The sequence below is a fragment of the Dipodomys merriami genome, unplaced genomic scaffold, assembly GCF_024711535.1.
Source record: "Dipodomys merriami isolate MVZ:Mamm:240054 unplaced genomic scaffold, mDipMer1.0.p SCAF_82, whole genome shotgun sequence".
NCBI classification, from domain to species: Eukaryota; Metazoa; Chordata; class Mammalia; order Rodentia; family Heteromyidae; genus Dipodomys; species Dipodomys merriami.
The window spans coordinates 1669208-1688048 of NW_027206424.1; the positions used below are offsets into that span (position 1 = coordinate 1669208).

General features: G+C 46.9%; 1 protein-coding gene and 1 pseudogene across 2 annotated transcripts in view; one reads left to right on the forward strand and one right to left on the reverse strand.

Moving 5' to 3' along the window:
* Dock1 (dedicator of cytokinesis 1) overlaps window positions 1-18841 on the forward strand; it is a 436098-nt gene that overhangs the window by 52336 nt on the left and 364921 nt on the right. For both annotated transcript variants that reach the window (XM_070011394.1, XM_070011393.1), the window contains exons 5-11: window positions 1571-1667; window positions 5143-5291; window positions 7926-8061; window positions 8760-8917; window positions 9963-10044; window positions 11007-11142; window positions 17201-17273. In XM_070011394.1, the coding sequence (XP_069867495.1) occupies window positions 1571-1667; window positions 5143-5291; window positions 7926-8061; window positions 8760-8917; window positions 9963-10044; window positions 11007-11142; window positions 17201-17273 (831 nt within the window). The remainder of the gene's footprint in view (window positions 1-1570; window positions 1668-5142; window positions 5292-7925; window positions 8062-8759; window positions 8918-9962; window positions 10045-11006; window positions 11143-17200; window positions 17274-18841) is intronic.
* Window positions 4222-4394, reverse strand: LOC138819882 (U2 spliceosomal RNA; annotated as a pseudogene).

An 18841-nucleotide genomic window follows, 5' to 3' on the forward strand; every position in this document is an offset into this window, starting at 1 on the left:
CAGAGTTCTAAGTGGAAGAGGAAGAGAAAGTTTTTGAAGCTTTGACTCTTGTGGACAGAACTGATCAAGTGTGCATTTAATGTGCTTTCATATTTGGCTGTGTCAGAATCCTAATGCAAATCACCTTGCATTGGATTAATTTTTCTTTTCCAAAGCATTTTGAGATATAAATGTGAGCGCAGGTTGATTTTTGGTAAGGGGAGCCACACATGCCTCCTCAGAAGACCGGGAGCCGGTCTTTCGGCACCAGTGTAGGGGAGTGAGCAGATCAACGGGCGACTAAGCAGTGCACCAACACTTGTCCTCCTGCTGCTTGGGCAATGAGTCATTGGTTCCCATGCAAAAAACTAATGAGACCTCATCTCAATCAAGAAATGAGGTGTGGTGGTACTTACCTATCGTCTTGGCTGTGAGGAATGACCCCTACCACCTGGGCAAAGTCAGGAGGACTGAGCTCCCAGCTCTGGTAGTCCAGCAGTGATCAGTGGAGGCTTCTCCCTCCAGGCCCTGGAAGGCGACTGGCCCACAAGCACCCACGCTCCCGTTAGCATCCTGGCTAGCCGGCCAGGCTGCCATTTTAGCAGTCATGTGCCTTGGACGACTTGATGGAGTCCCATTGGACAGCAGTGAGGGCTGGTTGCACACAGCCCTCTCAGACATGGGGGCCTCGCCCTCCTCAGGGAGATGGACGGTCTTCCCCAGGGAGGAAGTCCCCTTCAGGGTTTCCACTATCTCTTGCTTAGGGCCTCTTCCATCAGCAAGTCATTCAGAGATGAGAGCTAGCAGGGCAGCAGCGTTGTGGTCCTTCCCACTGGTGTGGGCCTGTGCAGGGTGACCGGTTGCAGTGAATATGGGTCCTCCGTGCGGGCTGACTCTGGTTCTTCAGGACACACTCAGGGACAGTGTCAGGACACTGAGGCAGTGGTCCCTGGGGCCAGACGCCCAGAGACACGAGCCACAGATCCGGTTGCTCACATGGTCCCATGCGGATTCAGTCTAGAGTAGTGCTCTCCCCAAGCACTGGATTTTTGAAAGATTCATACATGGTTAAAGAGTTAAAAGCAAGGCAGGGGTTAGTTTGGAGGGGGAGGGGAAGGATAATGGGGGCTGACACTGGTTAGTGCGCCCCACAGGAGGCCCCAGTCCTCATTTCACCAAGGCTGTCTGCCCCCCGCACTATCATGTGGTGAGTGTTCTGCCTGATGGTGAGGTGAAAACAATCTTAACCCGAACCTGCAGCTGAATGCTGCACAGAATGGTTGTAGTTTACGGTGTGTCTTTGGTGGAGGGGTAGTCGGGTTTCCCATGACATTTGGAAGTCTTTTCATGGCTGTTACTTTGCCTCCTTTCTCTTCCCTACAAGGTGGATGGCTCACCTGCATTGTCACGCAGGAACCCTCTCCAGCTTTGTGCAGAGACCATGGCATTCGGAGACATGTGTTTCTGGGTGTCGACCTGGTCATGTTTGTCTTTTTGTTGTTGTTTTCCATTTAACTGTTGGACCCCATCACTGGGATGGGGGAGCTGTCCGATGCAGCTGACTGGTTCACCAAGTCTGCTTTTGTTTTAGGCAACATGAGACTGTCATCCCAGGCGACCTCCCCCTCATACAGGAAGTCACCACCACGCTCCGGGAGTGGGCCGCCATCTGGAGGCAGCTCTATGTGGTGAGAAAATGGGGGGTTTAGTCAGAGCTTAATACAGTGCTGCGGGCGCTTGCGGCTCATTCCTTTTATCCTAACTTCTCAGGATGCTGAGATCTGAGGGTAATGGTTCAAAGCCAGCCCTGGCCGGGAAGTCTATGAAACTCCAATTAACCAGCAAAAAGCCAGAAGTGGAGGTGTGGTTTAAGTGGTAGAGTGCTAGCCTTGACACAAAAGCTAAGGGACAGTGCTCAGGCTCTGAATTCAATCCTTTCCCCCACTTCCCCCCCTAAAAATCCCCTACATTAAAACAGAAATTAGTATTTGTTTATGGATATAATAATATAATAGGGATGTTTCTTCTTTTTTCTTGCTATTACCTATAGGTAATGCCTCCGATAATTCTGATGGTTTTGAGTAGTTGGTTTTGTAGATGTAGCTACGTGAGTTATTGAGAGGGTAGGAACTTTGTACATGCTGGCTTTGTGCTCAGTTGTCCAGTTCTCCTGGTTTTGGAAGAAATCCTATTAATGCGGGGAAGTTGGAGATCTGACATCTTTCATTTCATATTCCCTCAGGGCATTTCCTTGCAGATAAATTCATATTTGCAGAAGATTACCTTTTGTTAAGCCCGTATTTCTATTCACAGTGTTGATTTCTCATATGCTAATGTTATTATCACCAAGCCAGGGCTCTGGGAGGAAGTCAGTGCGTTAATTTCTCAGGAACACAGAAAACTTCCTAAAGTCCCACAGCTGCTCGGCATTTTTGATTATACAGTGGTTTCCTATAAATGCGTGGTAATAAGCAGTTGCTGTAATTGTTCATCAAATGGACTCAAAAAAACCTAAAAGCGTAAAGTTAGCCATGAATGTTTTGTGTAAATCTGAGCAATATCATAGTCGGTTTTGCAATTTTTAAACAAAAATATGGCAACAAAATAAACAGGAGTTGCTGCTGACTGATATGTGTAGATGCTGGTGTTAGGCCATCCTGGAACGGCCATTCCTAATGACCCCTTGTCTTCCCCCTATGAGCCTACATTTGACCCAGATGGACGGACCTTGTCCGTTGTAAGGGTCTGGAATTGTTTGATGGACCTTTGTAACCAGGAGAATTAAGAAGAGGGAAGAGAGCTAGGTGCAGTGGGTCACGTCTGTGAACCTAGTTACTTGGGAGGATGAGATCTGAGGGTATTGTAACGCCAGCTGTACCAAGAGAGCTGCAGACTTTTCATCTCCATTAACTCCCAACAAGCTGGAGGTAGAGCTGCTTGTTTAAGTTGTAGAGTGCTAGCCTTTCACAAAAGCTCAGGAACACTGCCTATACCCTGAGTTCAAACCCCAAGACCTGAATAAAAAAAAAAAAAACATTAAAAAAAAAAAAGAAGAGGGAAAAGAACATAATGTTGCAGTAGATCATTAAACTTGATTCTCTTGCTTTTATTTAAGAAATCAAAATTAGGGTGTTATAAGGAACACCACATGGGAGGTAAAACACCTTGCCAGGTGCTGTGTGATAAATGGGTGGCAAGGCTCTTAGCAAATCCAAGAGCAGCAGATTCAGGCAGTACAATTTTTTCTTTTTAAACAGAAATAACAACTTGGCACGATGGCTTACCTCTGAAATCCTTGAGAAACTGAGGTCAGGAAGATTGTGGTTCTAGACCAGCCTTAACAAAAAGGTTCAGGAGTCTCCTCAACAGAAACAGCTGAGCATGGTCATGCAATGTTGTGCCAGCTACATTGTGGAGGTTAAATAGGAAGATTGTAGTCCAGGCTGGCCTAACAAGACCTTACTTAAAAATAAGCAAAATATAAAGCCCTGGGATCATGGCTCAAGTGATAAAGCACCTCTCTAGCAATATCACATCCTGAGTTCAAACCCCAGTACTGCCATAAATAAATACCCTCAAAACAAAACAAAACAAAAAACAAATGATGATGGCCATGTTCTATTTTTTTTACAGGGACCATAGCAAATCAAATGTTCCCCAGTTAGGTTCCACCTGGATTTCTCTTCATGAAAAGGCTGTATAGGGAGTCCATAATTGGTGAATAGTGCCACTCCCATTGCAAAGCTGTTTTTTTCCTTAACACCATGAATCCCTTCAGAATATAGATTGGGTGGGAAGAAGTGTGAGTCTGCTATCTTTCTTGTGTGCATCTTCCTTTGGCAAAGAAGGGGAGGGGGCTCCAGACCAGGCCTTGCACAGGCCCTGTTCAGCTGTGTGGGCCAGAGGACACACAGGCAGCCATTGTGTGATGGCTCCCTGTGAGACTTTGCTGACAGCCAGGCCGGAGTGCAGGCCCCAAGGTGCTGGAGGGTCCAGGTGCGGGGGTTTCTGAAGAATGGCAGAAGGAACGAGCAAGAAGGGAGGGCTTGCAGCTGATACTAACACACAGGGAGCTTGAAGTGTTGCCTATTCCTTGACTGATGATAGATGTGCAAGGCCATGCTTAAATCTTACCTTCCAGTTCTGCTATGCTTTCCTTCCATCCCTCCCCCCCTCCCTCGCTCTTCCTTCTCTTCCTCCTCCTCTTCTTCCTGTTCTTTTTTCTTCAAGTCCCCCGAGGGCTTTGGTTTCCAGAGGAACCAGGTTAGTAGTTTCAATGAGCAGACAAGTTCCTATTCCATCTCCTCACTCCAAAAATCCATTTCATAAATTGTCCTCAGATGGAGGAAGATGGGATATTACACTGATAAGAACAGACAGGACGCTTGATCATAACCCAGCGGCAGAGAACAAAGGCATTCAACCCCTTGATTCAGTGCTGTATACTTGGGAATGTCCCATGACATCTTGAGGGTGATGCTTCTTCTTCTTATTTTTAATGTTTGATTGCTTCATTAGAATCAAATTTTATATAATGTGCTCTATTTCCTGCTAAAATCAGTCTGAGTTGTATTAATTTTAATTTTTTTTTTAGCAGTACTAGAATTTTAATTCAGAGCTTCGTACTTGTTGTGCAAATGCTCTGCCACTAGAGCACTGTCCCCTGCATGCCTTTTTCTTTTCAAGTTTGTTTTTTGGTAAATATTTATGTCAGTTGTGTTTTGGATAGGTTATCAGGCTTTTGCACTGGGCCCAACTCAGACTGAGATATTCTTACCTCTTCCTCCCATTTAGCTAATATTTCAGGCATGTACCACATCTGGCTTCTATTTGAAATATTCTCACTAGGTTTTTTTTTTTTTTTGCTTGGGCTGACCTTGAACTATGATCCTCCTGTCTTCAACTCGAAGTAGCTGGCATTAATAGGTACAAGCTACCTTATCCAGCTAAAATCAATTTTTAACTTGACACTAACCAAATCTCATGGTATAGTGTATATATTATATGTATTGGAAGAAGTATCTGTTCAGTGTGATCTTCACAGTGCTGTTTAATTTTTTAAAATTATATTTTTATTGTCTTTAAGTAGTAGTTCAAAGGGGTTACAATCCAACATTTTACACGAGAAACTTTTCCATGACCTTTGTTTCCCTTCTTGTCTAGCAAGATAACAGGGAAATGTTTCGAAGTGTCCGTCACATGATCTACGACCTCATCGAGTGGAGGTCACAGATTCTGTCTGGAACTCTGCCCCAGGATGAGCTCAAAGAGCTGAAGAAGAAGGTTACAGCCAAAATCGATTATGGAAACAGGTTTGTTTACTTAAAGATGATTTCATGCTTAAATTACCCAGCATAATAGCAGGCAGAAGCCTGAGGACACCACAGTTGCATTTCATCAAAAAATCAAATTTCTAACATCAAAACAGAAGCACGTTTCCACTTAGAAAGGGGTGGGGTATTGTCCGCTGGGTTTTGAAATTCAGGGCACTGTTGAATCGCCCTATAAACCTGAGCTCTCTTTCTCCCCAGGGTGGGGTGTCCCCCTCTCCCGCAGGCTGGGGGTAGGGCAGCCCCCCACAAGGAGCTTCTTTCCTTTTCTGCATGTAGTAGTACTTGCCCTTAGTCCAGGTGTGCAGTACTCAGAACTAGGGCTCTTCCCAGGGACTCCCCCAGTTCTGAGTCCCAAGACAGGTCACTATGAAACTTGTCCTCTGGGTAGTTGTGCTGGGCTCTACAAACAGATGCACAGCTGGGCCACGTTCAAATTCCAAGAAGCTATCTCAGGCAAGTGCTCCCACCCAAGGCAGGCGCCAGCCAGCTCCCCTTGAATGCCGGCATAGACAGTGTACCCCTACCCCACAGGGCCTGCTCCCGTGCGGGCAGGAGACCCTCTCTGATCCCGATTCTGTCAGGTCTGTAACTAGAACGAAGATGTGTCTAGGCGCGTCCAGTCACCGTTTATTTTGTTGTTCTTGCAGGATTGGCACATTTTTTTCCCTGAAAATTCCTGGCTTGTCTTTCAAAATTTACATTATTATTATGATTCATTTATTATTAATTTATGTAGCTATGAAAATCACCTCTAGATTTACTGTAGGTGGTAGGGTTGGACCAAATGATTCTGGAAGCCTTAAACAGTCCATCTGGTGCCCAGCCCTGGCTGAACAAAGCTAAGGAAAACTTAGATATGATCTGGGCACATCTACATCCGAATCACTTGGAGAGGCTTTAGGATACAGGACGCTGGGATGCACCTGTGCTCTGACCCCACCCACACCAATGCTGATCCTGCCCACAGAGCCCTGGCCACGCCCACAGAGCACTCATCCACCCAGGGTACTGACTTGCCCACATAGTACTGCCACATCCACACCAATGCTGACCCTGCCCACAGAGCCCTGGCCACGCTCACAGAGCGCCCTCAATGACCTCAGGCCTCTTTCTGGTTTCAAGTCTGTTTACCCTCAAGGCTGCTGCAGCTCTGGTTGGAAAAGTGAAGCAGTTGCAGTTACCTTCCAAATGGTGCTGTGCCAGCCTAACAGTAAAAAAGAAACATAGCTGACCTGCTTTTGAGTCTCACCTCTAGCTTTAAGCTGTGTGTCAGCAAGAGAAATGCAAGGTTAGCTTGTGATGGAATGTTTATTGTTGGATTCAACTCTCCTCCTAAGCTGGTAACTGTTAAAGACATCTTTGGACTGCAGTTTATTTTTCTGAAGGACTTTCTTGTGTCATATGGTTTTGAAAAAAGACCTTGCTCCTATAGATTTGTTAGTAGTAGAAATATAATCCCAAGGGCTGGGCAGGGTATCAGCTGCCTCTGGTTAATTTCCTGCTCTAAGATCTACTTGTCCTACTAAAAAGAAAATCAGAGTACCCCACCCTGGCAGAAATTTTGATTTCTTCATTTTGTATAATTCCTTTTACTTATTTTTTTAAATAAGAGGTTGGGTTAAAAATATCAGATAATAATTGTACTGGATTTGGGAATTGGAGAGACTTTTGCCAAAAAAAATAGTTCTAGATGTAGTATGGACAGACTTATTAGCCAGATGTTGCTTGTATTTTAAGTTGGCCACTGCATTCAGCCATCTGGCCAGGAAGTTGCTTAATGTAATTGTGAATAACCTCCATATGTTCCCTGCTCAAACATCTTTATTGTAAGTCTTCTGGTGGCTCCATGTAGGGTTTGGCACGGACACTAGGCAGAAGGGAAGTTTTGTTGAGATTGCTACCAGACAGTGGTGTGGAGTTTATGTGTGGGTATGTGTGTCTTTGTGCCAACTCTTCCTCGTCCTCTCTTTCCTCAACCCAACCATGATGTGACAGCTGCCATCTTTTTTTTTTTTTCTTTCTTGTGCTTGTATTGGGGCATGAACTCCTGGCCTAGGTGTTGATCTTTAGCTCTTTTGCTCAAGGTTGGTGTTCTACCACTTGAGCCATACCTCCACATCTGGCTTTTTGGTAGTTAATTAAAGATAAGAGGTCTCACAGACTTTTTTGCTCGGCCTGGCTTTTAACTGTGATCTGTAGATCTCAGTGTCTTGCATAGCCAGGACTGCAGGTGTGAGCCTTGGCTCTCAGGCAACATGGCTGGCCTCTTCCACGAGTTTGGATGTGATTATGACAACATAGATATATAGTCATGTACACAGGTTTTGTATGGGTGTACAATGTAATGTGCTTTGTCGGTCCTTTCTACCATTCTCATGCCCAGTGCCTTGGCGGGCTTTGTAGATGTATCAGACTTCTTATTGATTGACAAAGTCACTATTGCAATGGAACTAAAAACTGAGACATTTGCTCTTTTAATTCCCAAATGTGACAACACGTTTTGAGTTATTGAAAACCACACTTTTTGAGATATTTTCATCTGTTCAGTGGCTGGGGCTGAAATTGTCCTGATGTTGTTTGTAACCCTGAAGTTGTGAATTCTTGTTGTTCTAGAATTCTTGACTTGGACCTTGTGGTGCGCGATGAAGATGGGAATATTTTGGATCCAGAACTAACAAGCACCATTAGTCTCTTCCGGGCCCACAAAGTAGCTTCTAAGCAAGTGGAGGAACGATTGCAAGAAGAAAAAGTATGCTGGCCCCTCTGTTGTAGGCCGTGTGCATGTGGACTGCACTTCTCAGGGAGCCCAGAATCTGCATGCATGGGAGAAGTACACAGAGTGCATCCCGTGATGCCTGGGAAGGGACAGCGGCAAGCAGGGAGGCGAGGGGATTCCCTTCCTGAGGAGATGCACACAGGAGCTCTCAGTGACGCTCACCTCTGTAGTCCTCTGTTGAGTGGGAGACAAGGCCATGTTCAGCCTCTCCTCGCTGACAGCGGAAAGTGGGCAACCTAGAGTAAGCAAGGGGAGGGCAGGGAACATGTCTCAGCTTTTCATCTTCGTCCTTCAGGGCTGACACTAAGAATTGCCTGAACCATCTTTTAATTTAACGTGCACTTATCAGGCATCTGGTATATGCGAAGGATATGATGAAGAATGAGACAACGATGTCCGTGGGTCATTTATTCTGAGGGTCCCCCCAAACTACAAAAAGCTATTCCTCCTGTGGTCACCTTCCTGCTCCCTGCAGTTCTGTGACCCTGAGGATACTCAACACTAGCTGGTACACAGCACTGCGACCCCGGCCTAGGGTGCTGTGTTTTCAGTGTGGTGGATGTGTGGTTTGGGATGGCGGGGACACCGCACCAGTGAGAGTGGCTGGCTAGCTGTGAACCTTTGCCCAGGGGCAGTGCTGCTCATGTGGACTTTGTTTTTTTTCCATGTAGTCTCAGAAGCAGAACCTGGATATTAACAGACAAGCCAGGTTTGCAGCCACCCCTTCTCTGGCCCTGTTTGTCAACCTCAAGAATGTGGTTTGTAAGATCGGAGAAGATGCCGAGGTCCTCATGTCTCTCTACGACCCTACAGAGTCCAAGTTCATCAGGTGTGTGACTTCCTCGGTCACGGTTTTGGTGTCTGATTAGATTTAAGCAAATGGCACCAGAACCATCCATACGCCCACTTGGACTGATACTGCTGGGGAAGGCAGGGTTCAGCTTGAGGGGCTGTTTCTGGCCAGCATGGTAGCTGGTTGGGCTCTGGGTGGAGTATGCTTTCTTACAGCTGTGTTGCTGTTTAAAGGTTGTTGGATTCCAGTAGTTCCTGGAACACCCTGTGATATTTTAAGGGGTGAGCTGGAGGTGGAAGCAATCCTTAGTTTTATGTGTGTCTGTATAAGACTTTGTATTTCCATATTCACCAGAAGGTCACCTTTTCCTTTTTCTAACTTTTGAATGTTGTTTCTGTGACTGCTATGTTTCTCCTAGCCGACTGGCTGGAATAGAGAGTCTGGAAGGGTGCTTACCACCTATGGACTCATCATTAATATCTGCAGAGTGAAAACGTGGCAACCCATTGTTCTGGTGGGGTCCTCTTTGTCCAGCTGGAGACATTCTAATTAAAGTGTATGCAAAGTCTGCAAGAGTCGGTGTGAGTTAAGACTCAAGTGTCTACTCTTGTATTATTCAACGATTAAAACCTCAGTGTAGGTCTGAGACAGAATAACTGGGTGAATTCATTCCCACTTCTCATAAGGACTTTATATCTTTCTGATGTAGGATACAGTATTTGCATTGTATTTGGTTTGTTTTATGTTCTGAATTAAATATACATTGTATTGAATTTTATGCTCTTATCATTCTAAATTGACAAGGCTTTTCAAATTGTAAACATCGAAATACAGTTCGCAAATAGTTCCCTTACAATCATAACTGAAGAATCTCAATGGAGCCCTGCCAAGGTGTGTGTGTGCAGTATTTGCTCATGGGGGAATTAGTCTATTCGACATTGTTGCTGTTTATACACTCACAGTTTATAAATTGTGGTTACAGTAGATCTCCATGGTATTAATTATAAGGTCATGTACATGTGCATTTAAGACCCTGGTATATTTGGAAAATTAATTGGCTTTTACTTCTTCCTTTTTCCAGTGAAAACTATCTTGTTCGCTGGTCGAGTTCAGGGTTACCCAAGGACATAGACAGACTGCATAATTTGAGAGCTGTCTTTACGGTAAGTACACGTTCCAGGACTAGTTGTGTTGTTCATCTCTCTAATGGCTATGTTAAGTGAGCTTTTTCTCTGATTTTTTCTTCACTGGTGCATGGACCTCGGAGCCTTGCAGCACAGGTTACTCTTAGCTATATGGAAGTTGGAGTCTCTAGCTAAATTTAACAGTCCCTGTGACTAAGCCAGGTATGGCAGCACATGCCTGTAATCCTAGCTGAAGGTTCACATCGGGAGGATTGCAGTTCAAGGCCAGTCTGGGAAAAAACTTTGCAAGACCTCATCTCAGTCAATAAAAGCTAAGTATGTTAGCTGGGTACCGGTGGCTCATACCTGTGATCCAAGCAACTCAGAAGGCTGAGATCTGAGGATCATGGTTCAAAGCCAGTCTAGGCAGGAAAGTCCATGAGACTCTTATCTCCAATAAACCACCAGAAAACCAGAAGTGCCACTATGGCTAAAGTGGTAGAGTGCTTGAGTTGAGCTGAATTGCTGAGGGACAGTGCCCAAGCCCAGAGTTCAAGCCCTACAACTGACAAAAAAAAAAAAAAAAAAAGGCTAAGTATGTTGTACCTGACATCCCAGTTAAGTAGGAAACATAAGTAGGAGGATTAGAGTCCAGGGCATAAATGTGAGAGTTTATCCAAAATATAACAAAAGCAGAGAAGGCTGGGCGTGTGGCTCATGTTGCGAAGATCCTATCTAGCAAGCGCTTGGCCTTAAGTTCAAACCCTAGTACTGTGCTTCCCCTCAAAAATACTACTGTGACAAAGATTTTCTCTATTACAGCATGTCCCTTAGACTTGTATCTCAATTCACTTAGGTTCCTTTTTTCCTTTGACAAGCATCAAAATGCTGCAGTCCTGATTGAGAGAAGACTCCCAGCCCAGGTCTTCCCCCTCCTTTCTGCTTGTATTCACCTTGAGTAATGGTTCTCCATCATAATTTATGGAAATGAATATTTCTAGGACCTTGGAAGCAAAGACCTGAAGAGGGAGAAGATTAGTTTTGTCTGTCAGATTGTCCGAGTGGGTCGCATGGAGCTGAGGGACAGCAACACTCGGAAACTGACCTCGGGCCTGCGGCGACCTTTTGGCGTGGCTGGTAATCCATTTCCTTCTTTTCCTTAGGGTGCCAGGTCACCACCTGTGCCAGGAGTAAGAGCTGTTCTTGTATTTTCCACCGTGGGCAGCTTTGATTTAAGCTTTGATGGTGGAGAGAAAAAAGAAGTGTATTCGTTTTTGTTTTTTTTCCTGGATAGTTTCAAGCTGACCTACTAAACTCAGGAGGCTTTGGGTCCAAGAGCTTTCGAGGAATGTTTGCTTTGAAAGGCGATTTCATCTTTTCTTGGGAGAGGCTGTGGCCCATTTCCTTTCAGCTTCCAGGGAAGCCAGGCATCGGAGGGTTTCAGGCTTACTGGACTTGGAGATTGATTTGGATGGGAATGGTGTAGACCCATCAAAGGATGAGGGTGGTGGAGAGAGCGAGCACAGTGAGCCCAATGTAGGCTTTTCCTCCTTTGTATCTGCCTGGTTATCTTTGGTGGTAGCAAAAGCAAAGTGTGATCCTGGTCAGATCTCGTGATGAAGGAGAAGTATCCCCAGACACTGGTCACTGGCTGACCATTTCAGTGTCATTCCTTTTTTCATAATTTGGGCCAACATTTTCCTCACTATTTTATAGTTGCTGTGGGATTTTGCCATCTTGTCCTCTTTGTCCTTACTTAGATTTTTTTTTTTGAGACGTACATGTACACAGTTCTTTCTGTTTTTTGTTTGTGAGACAAGGTCTTGCTATGTAGCTCTGGCTAGCCTTGAACTCATGATCTTCCTGCCTCAGCCTCCTGAGTGCTGGGCTTACAGGCATCTGCCACTACTCCTGGCTTTTTTTTTTTTTTGTCAGACATGGAGCTTGGATTCAGGACCTGAGCTTTTTTTGCTGAAGGCTAGCACTCTACCGCTTAAGCCACAGCTCCACTTCCAGTTTTCTGATAGTTAATTGGAGATAAGAGTCTCCTGCTCAGACTTTCCTGCCTGGACTGGTTTCAAACCACACTTCTCACATGTTAGCCTCCTGAGTTGCTAGGATTACAGGTGTGAGCCATCAGTGCCTGGCTGGTTGGGGAAATTCTTTATATTTTGTCTGCACAATGATGAGAGCTTCTCAGAAGCTCAGAACTTAGGCTTTTGTCTCTCTCTTCTACATAGACTGTGTTCAGAACAGTTTTAGATCCGGACAGTTCTCATATCCCTGTGCCAGACTTGCAGCCGGGCAGGGGTGAGGGTCCCCTCGCACGGGAACTCTCATCCCAGCAGGCACTCCGGTCCCCGTCTTTCAGAGGACACAGGCTGCGCTAGTGGTCATGCTCAGCATTGTGCTTCTCTGTGGGTTTGGGACAGTGAATCCTGCCCTGTGTCCTCCTCTCCGCACAGAAGTCATTCCACTGCCCTGCAAATCCCCCATGCTCCTGTGGACTTTAAGCAAAAACGCATCCAGTCATTTAAATCAACGATAACCACTTCGTGTGGTTCAGTGATGTGGGCGTCGTGAGCGAGAGAAGCAGGCTGCTCCACGCTGCTTCCATCTAACTGCTGCTGCCTTCTAATGGGCCGTTCTATGATTTCCCCGGCTGTGAGTGAAATGTGGAGGCTGGGGTTCCGCTGTGGGGTTCCTTCGGCCTTGCACCAGCGCGCATAGTCACATTTCCACTCACGGTGACTGGAATTCCCACCTTACAGCTGCTCCTCCACTTTTCAGAACCTGTAAGTCCCTGTAGGTAGTTGAGACACCTGTATTTTCTGCAGAAATTTTCTATTCCCTCCCTCTCTCATCTGCAGGGTAGTTTGAAGGAAATGTTTTATTTTAGGCACAGCCGTATTAGGTTCCCTGAAGTAATCAGAGATGTCTTTGACAGGATCCCTGAGCTGTTCCGCTTGCCAGCGTGGTGCGTGGTTCTCTGGTTATTAGATTACTGGAGAGATCACACTGTTGTTAAATTCCTGTGAGCGCCATTGTCGTTGGAGTTGTTAAAGTGAAGATGAGCTTTTGGCGAAAGGCTGTCAGTTTCCCTCTCTTTTTGACTAAAATGGGGTCCCCCCCAGTATTCTTCAGTTCAGTTTTAATGTTCCCAGGGAATGATGGCACAAGGGCGTGGCAGGGGTGATGATGGTCCCATTCCTGTGCATGCCACTGTTGCCCATGAAGGCTCAGACTGTGCCCATATTTGCTGGCTGGGCTGGTGTTGGGTCAGAGCCTCCTGGCTCCTGGACTTGTCTAGGAATCCAGAAACTCTGGCCTATACTGTGCTGTGGGGCAGTGCTGATGGCCCTGACTTAGTGCTTTGTTTCTGGAGTCAGCGGGCACTCTGGCTTCTGTTTACTCCCTGGGGCTTTGGTCTCTGTCTGTGAGGCCAGCCGTGTCCTAACTCCTGGTCTCTACAACCACTTTTCCACTGCTGGCTCCTCTGGATTTGTCTTTGTCTTCTTCTTCTGTCTCATGTCCTGGTACCCAGTACTCTGTAGGTTGCTGGTCGTCTGTTCTGGATGCTGTCTGAGCTCTCCTGACTCTCACAGCTCTGCACGGCCTGGCATGAGAGCCTCACTTCATAACTTCAGCTCCCCTCCCCCACCTCCACTCCTCCCCCCCCACTTCATAACTTCAGCCCCCCTCTCCCACCTCCACTCCTCCCCCCCCCCCGCCTCTGCTCTCTGCCATTGGACATCCCAGGCCTGGTCGCGTGAAGGCCTCTCCCAGGTCCTCTGGGCAGTGACCTCTGCTCCTGGTCATAGCTGCCTTGCCAGTGTTTGGTCTCTTGGCTCTTCAGCGCTTGAGGAAGCCAGAGCCTCAGTTCATCCTGGGCCCCATGGCGGGGTCCTCTCCCCCCGTCCCCCGTGACTTCAAACGTCTGCTGTGTGAGACCCACTCAGTGGTGTGCACTAAAGTAAGAGCTTGAACTTTCTGCTCATTCAGTGTCCAGTTTCCGAATGGAAGTTACCCTGGGACACAGTGGGGGAGCATTTCCTCGTGATTTTTGCTAAGCAGATTTATCCAATCCCAAAATGCTACCCAAGCCTGCTCGTTATGTGTCAGTAGCACTGTGCCCAAGGTGCGTTCCCCTTCTGTAGTTCGGAGTGTATCTGCACAGAACCCCACTTGCCACATGGGCCCCTCCCACTTGGGCCCCTCCTGCCACAGGCCCCCTTCCGTTCCTGCCAGAGGAAGGGGAGAGGCATTTTGGTACTTTATTCTACCTATTTGTATGCAGCTCCAATTTCCACATGCAAATTTAATTTTGAGGCTTTCTTCAGAATGATTCTTGCTTGTCTAGGTCAACAGAGCCCAGTTCCTTAAAATGAGAAAAATATTCATGGATCTTAAACTTACCAGTTTTAGTCTTATTGAAAAAAAAAAGTCAAAGCCAGGCACTGTGGCTCATGCTTGTAATCCCAGCTACCCAGAAGGCTCCGATTGAGAGGATTTTGGTCTCAAGCCACCCCAGGTTAAAAGGCTCCCATCTCAACCAGTAGCTGTGGGCAGTAGTGTTGGCCTGACATCCCAATACTGTGGGAAGCTTCCAGTCTAGCTGGGCCTGGTTAAAAAAGTGAGACCTGATGAGAAAAATCACAAAAGCAAAAAGGATCGGAGGTATGGCTCAAGTGGTAGAATGCCTACAAAACCCGGAGTGCAAACCCAAGTATAGTGACCCCCTCCCCCCCAACCAACCAACAACAGCAGCAGCAAAACCCCAAACCCTCCAATTACAATCACCTTCCTTTCTCCTAAGCCTTTTGATAATGTACATTCAATACTGGACATTTTATGGGAGAAAGATTGTTAAATAAATCATTCCTAAGTCTACATAGCCAGGGCTGTACCCTGTGATGAGTATGGTATATTTCTAATTGTTTTTCTGTGTTTGTGGTATGTAATTTAACAACTGTAGCTTAGTAAGGTTGGTTGATTTTTTTTTTCCTGTCTCTTCGGTCTCTTTTTCTTTGCCATTTTAACCATTTTCAGATGCACCGTTCAGTCATAGAAGCCATGTACCATTTAGTTTCTAAAAACTGAATGTCTCATGGACATCTGGTTTTGTTAAGTTGATTCAGGGGTTAGGGTTTGGAGGAGCAGAGTCTGTGGCTGTGTCATTACTTCTGTAGTCTGTGTGGTGCCGGAAGTGTGGCGTGAGGGCCCTGGAGCCGAAGCATCCCCCTCTGCTGGCCACAGAGAGTCTCATCGCGGTGATGGGGGAGCTGTGGTCCTCATGCTCACTTGCTCCATGCCCAGATGCTGTTACTACGTTGTGGAGATGCATCTTTCCCCAAGGCTTGAGCTGAGCCTCATCACCTCCCCATTTGCTCTGTCCCCCGCCTGCCACCTTCCTCCTCCCCACACACGCTGCGTGGTTGTTTTCTAGCCCATCCACTCTCACTCCCACACACCATCGTGCTATCTGCGACTGGATTTGACAGTCTTCCACCTGGATGTGGACACTTTGCTGCCTTGGTTGGGAGGCGGTCCCCGTGAGTCCCTTGTGTCTTCTGACATCAGAGGTGATGTGTACAGGCCTCGTGCTGGGCAGGGCTGGGCCTGTGGCATGGTTGTTATTTGCAGGATGAAAGCGGGCCAGCATTGTGGGTGCTTGAACTGAGGCTGTGTTTCAGGCCTACTTGCTGCCTTCCTACACACAGTTACTGAGTCCCATCAATAGCCGGGGTTCACGCTGGTGGTGCAAGCGAGCGTGATATGCGAGGAGACCCACCATGAGCCGTCGAGACAGTCTGGGGTAGAGGAGCGCCAGGTTCAGGCTGACTTTGTCCTGGCTGTAGTCACTTGGGTGGCATCCTGTGAAAGCCATCACAATTCCATGCTTCTACACTAGTGGCTACGTGCATGCCTGCGTGTGTGAGTCCCTTAGCAACAGGTAGAGGCTGGATGTAGAGCCAGCCACCCCCATGAGTGCCCGGTGCCGGGCAGGCATCTGACCAGGGTCGGACCTGCGCTCCACCCCATTGTCTGGTGGTCGACCGTTTCCCACGGTTTTCCTTCACTTTGGATTCTTGGATATGGATATTTCTGAGCACACTGGTATACTCTCCGGTCTCTGGTCCCACCAGTTCACTGGGGGCCATGACCTATCTCACTCCACACCGAGCAGGGGACATAGCCATCCTGTCTTGCCCTGGATGGGCTTGCCCTCTTTTGGGGTCTCTCCTTGGACAGGGGTCATGGTGCAGGAATGACATTCGTCCACATTTTCAGTACACAGCACTTGTCACTGGGGAAGAACTTGGGCGCTCTCACCTTTGGCCAGGTGAGGTGGGCTGGGAAAGACACAGAGTCTGAGGTCATGCCCAGTCTTCTCGGAGCTGGGCTTGGGTTTTCTTGCTGCATTTGTGATAGCTCAGGGTAAAAGATGTTTTGTCCAGAAGGTAGGAAGTAGCTGGGGGCGGGGAGGGACCTGAATACCATCAGGGATATAAGAGTTTCTCCGGGATGTTAGGGAGCCCAGTCCCTGCAGTGCCCGCCTGAGCTAACCTAGTGATCTAGAGCTGGGCACCGAGGCCTTTCAGCCCTGTGGCTTCGGGGTATTTGTCAATTCCTGTCTGTGAGCTTCAGATTCCTCAGATGCACTGCAAGTGACCAAGGGCCAACATTGAATGACACCCCCATATTCCTCTACAGACACCTGTGTTTGGTGGCAGGGGAGAGGGGTCCTTGGTAAATTAGGGCTACGTGCTTGGTGTCTTCTGATTGGAGTGTTGCTGCTTGTGACACGTGGCTGTGTACCTTAGTTAGGCTTAAGTGAATGAGATCAGTACAGTCACACATGCCCAGGTTTACGCATCCATGGCTGGATTATATTTTCTTCTTCCCAAGATTGTCTGTGGGGTTTCACAGCACAGAGTCGTGGCTAGGGGATGGCAAAGGAACTTTCTCGGTGTGATGCTGACTGGAGCTCCAACTCCATGGGGGCTCAGCGTTCTCGGTTGACTGAGTTTGTCTTCAAACAGAGAAATCATTTAGACGTGAAGAAAATTCCTCTACATAACCCATAGTGGTTGGCTAGAAGAGGACCCTGAATTCCTTTTGTTTGTTTGTTTGTTAACTTTGTATGATTGTAGCATTGAAGCAAAACCCATCTCTGTTCTTTTCTTGTTCCCAGTGATGGATGTAACTGATATAATAAATGGAAAAGTAGACGATGAAGATAAACAACATTTCATTCCCTTCCAGCCGTAAGTATGGAGCGGTCCAAGTCCTAACCAGATAGAATGAATGTGGAAGTTCTACCTGTAATCATCCTTGTAATGAAGTTTCTACATGGAGCTCAAGGAGGGATTCATTACCCTAATGCGAAATCTGTCTAGTCACTGCCACAGCTCATAGAATTTTTTGGTATCTGTTAGAGTCCTGGTCCTGGGGGTGGATTTCACTGTGTTCCCTGAGTTACCTACTGTCTCAGAACAAGAATTACAATTCTGATCTAACTTTAAATGTTGCTGTACATAATTGATTTATCGTAGCAGCAATTCACACTTTCAAATTCATCACATAGGGTTTGCCGCTTTGAGAACAGAGACCAAACAAAATAATGAGTTCTTTGGTTAGAGCAAGAAATAATACTTTAAAGCTTCTAATTTACACTGCGGAATTTTTCTGTCGTGGTTTTTCACTCAGAGTGGACCATATACGTGCTTGTCATTTTTTAGTCTTTGTCTACTTCTGACCCATAGTCTTCTTTAAAGGACAAAAGACTCAGGAAAAGCCCTGGGGGACGATTTGTGGAATCGATGCTTTGATTTGAAGCTAGACCCCATGGGGACGTTGGAGGGTTTTCTGTTTTTTCCTGGTCACTGGCGCACGTGTGGCCGCCCGCGTGCCGGTCCTCGGCAGCCTCGGGAACACTGCTCCCTCAGGAAGCGGATGGCGATGGCAGAGAGGCGGCTTCTCCCGGCTCTGAGGGTTTGGAGGGATAAACTCCACGGGCTGCCGTGGCCTGTCCACGTGGCCTGTCATGGCAGTCTGTGTTCTTGCCTTTCTCTTCCTTATTGTTTTAATTGAAAGGATTGCAGGCTTGAGACCATGATATTTTAGAATGTTTACGTTGTTTAGGGGGTGGAGGGGCTGCGGGAGGCTGGTGTCGGAAGCACCTGTTTTGGGAGGTGTAGGGAAGAGGACATGGCATTTCCTTCACACTTTCTTCGTGACTGCCCCCGAGGCCTGAGTGTGGCGCCACCTGTGTGGTGTGTAGAGAGCACGCGGGGCTTGCTGTGCAGGCAGCGCACGTGGGCAGCAGTGCCCTAGGCTTTCTGTGTAGCTCGGTAGAAGACTTTGCAATTTCTTGACAAGAGAATACCATTAAACCCTGCATCACCTAGCCTAAAGCCAGGGTTGAGTTATATATATTTATATAATATATTTATATGTATGTAATGATACATATATGTGTGCAGATATAACCACACAAAACAGGAGACAAAGGCTGTTGATAGCTTTCGACTTGTTTTTGTTTATCCAGTATGTTAACTACTATCCCATGTAGTTATTTACATCAACTCAAATTGAACAGGATAAACAAATTAGCTCTTCCACGACCCCAGAAGTGTTCAGTTCCCCATGGTGTAGGTGGCTACAGCGCTGGACAAAGCACCCACAACCATCTCCATCACTGGAACACTGTGGTGGGTGATGTTGTGTTCGAATTGTACCCAGTGAAGATAGTTAGGAAAAGGAACACAGTTCTGCAGGTTCTGGAAGCTTCTTCAGCCAATAAAGGGAACATAGTTTTGGAACATGGGCAGAC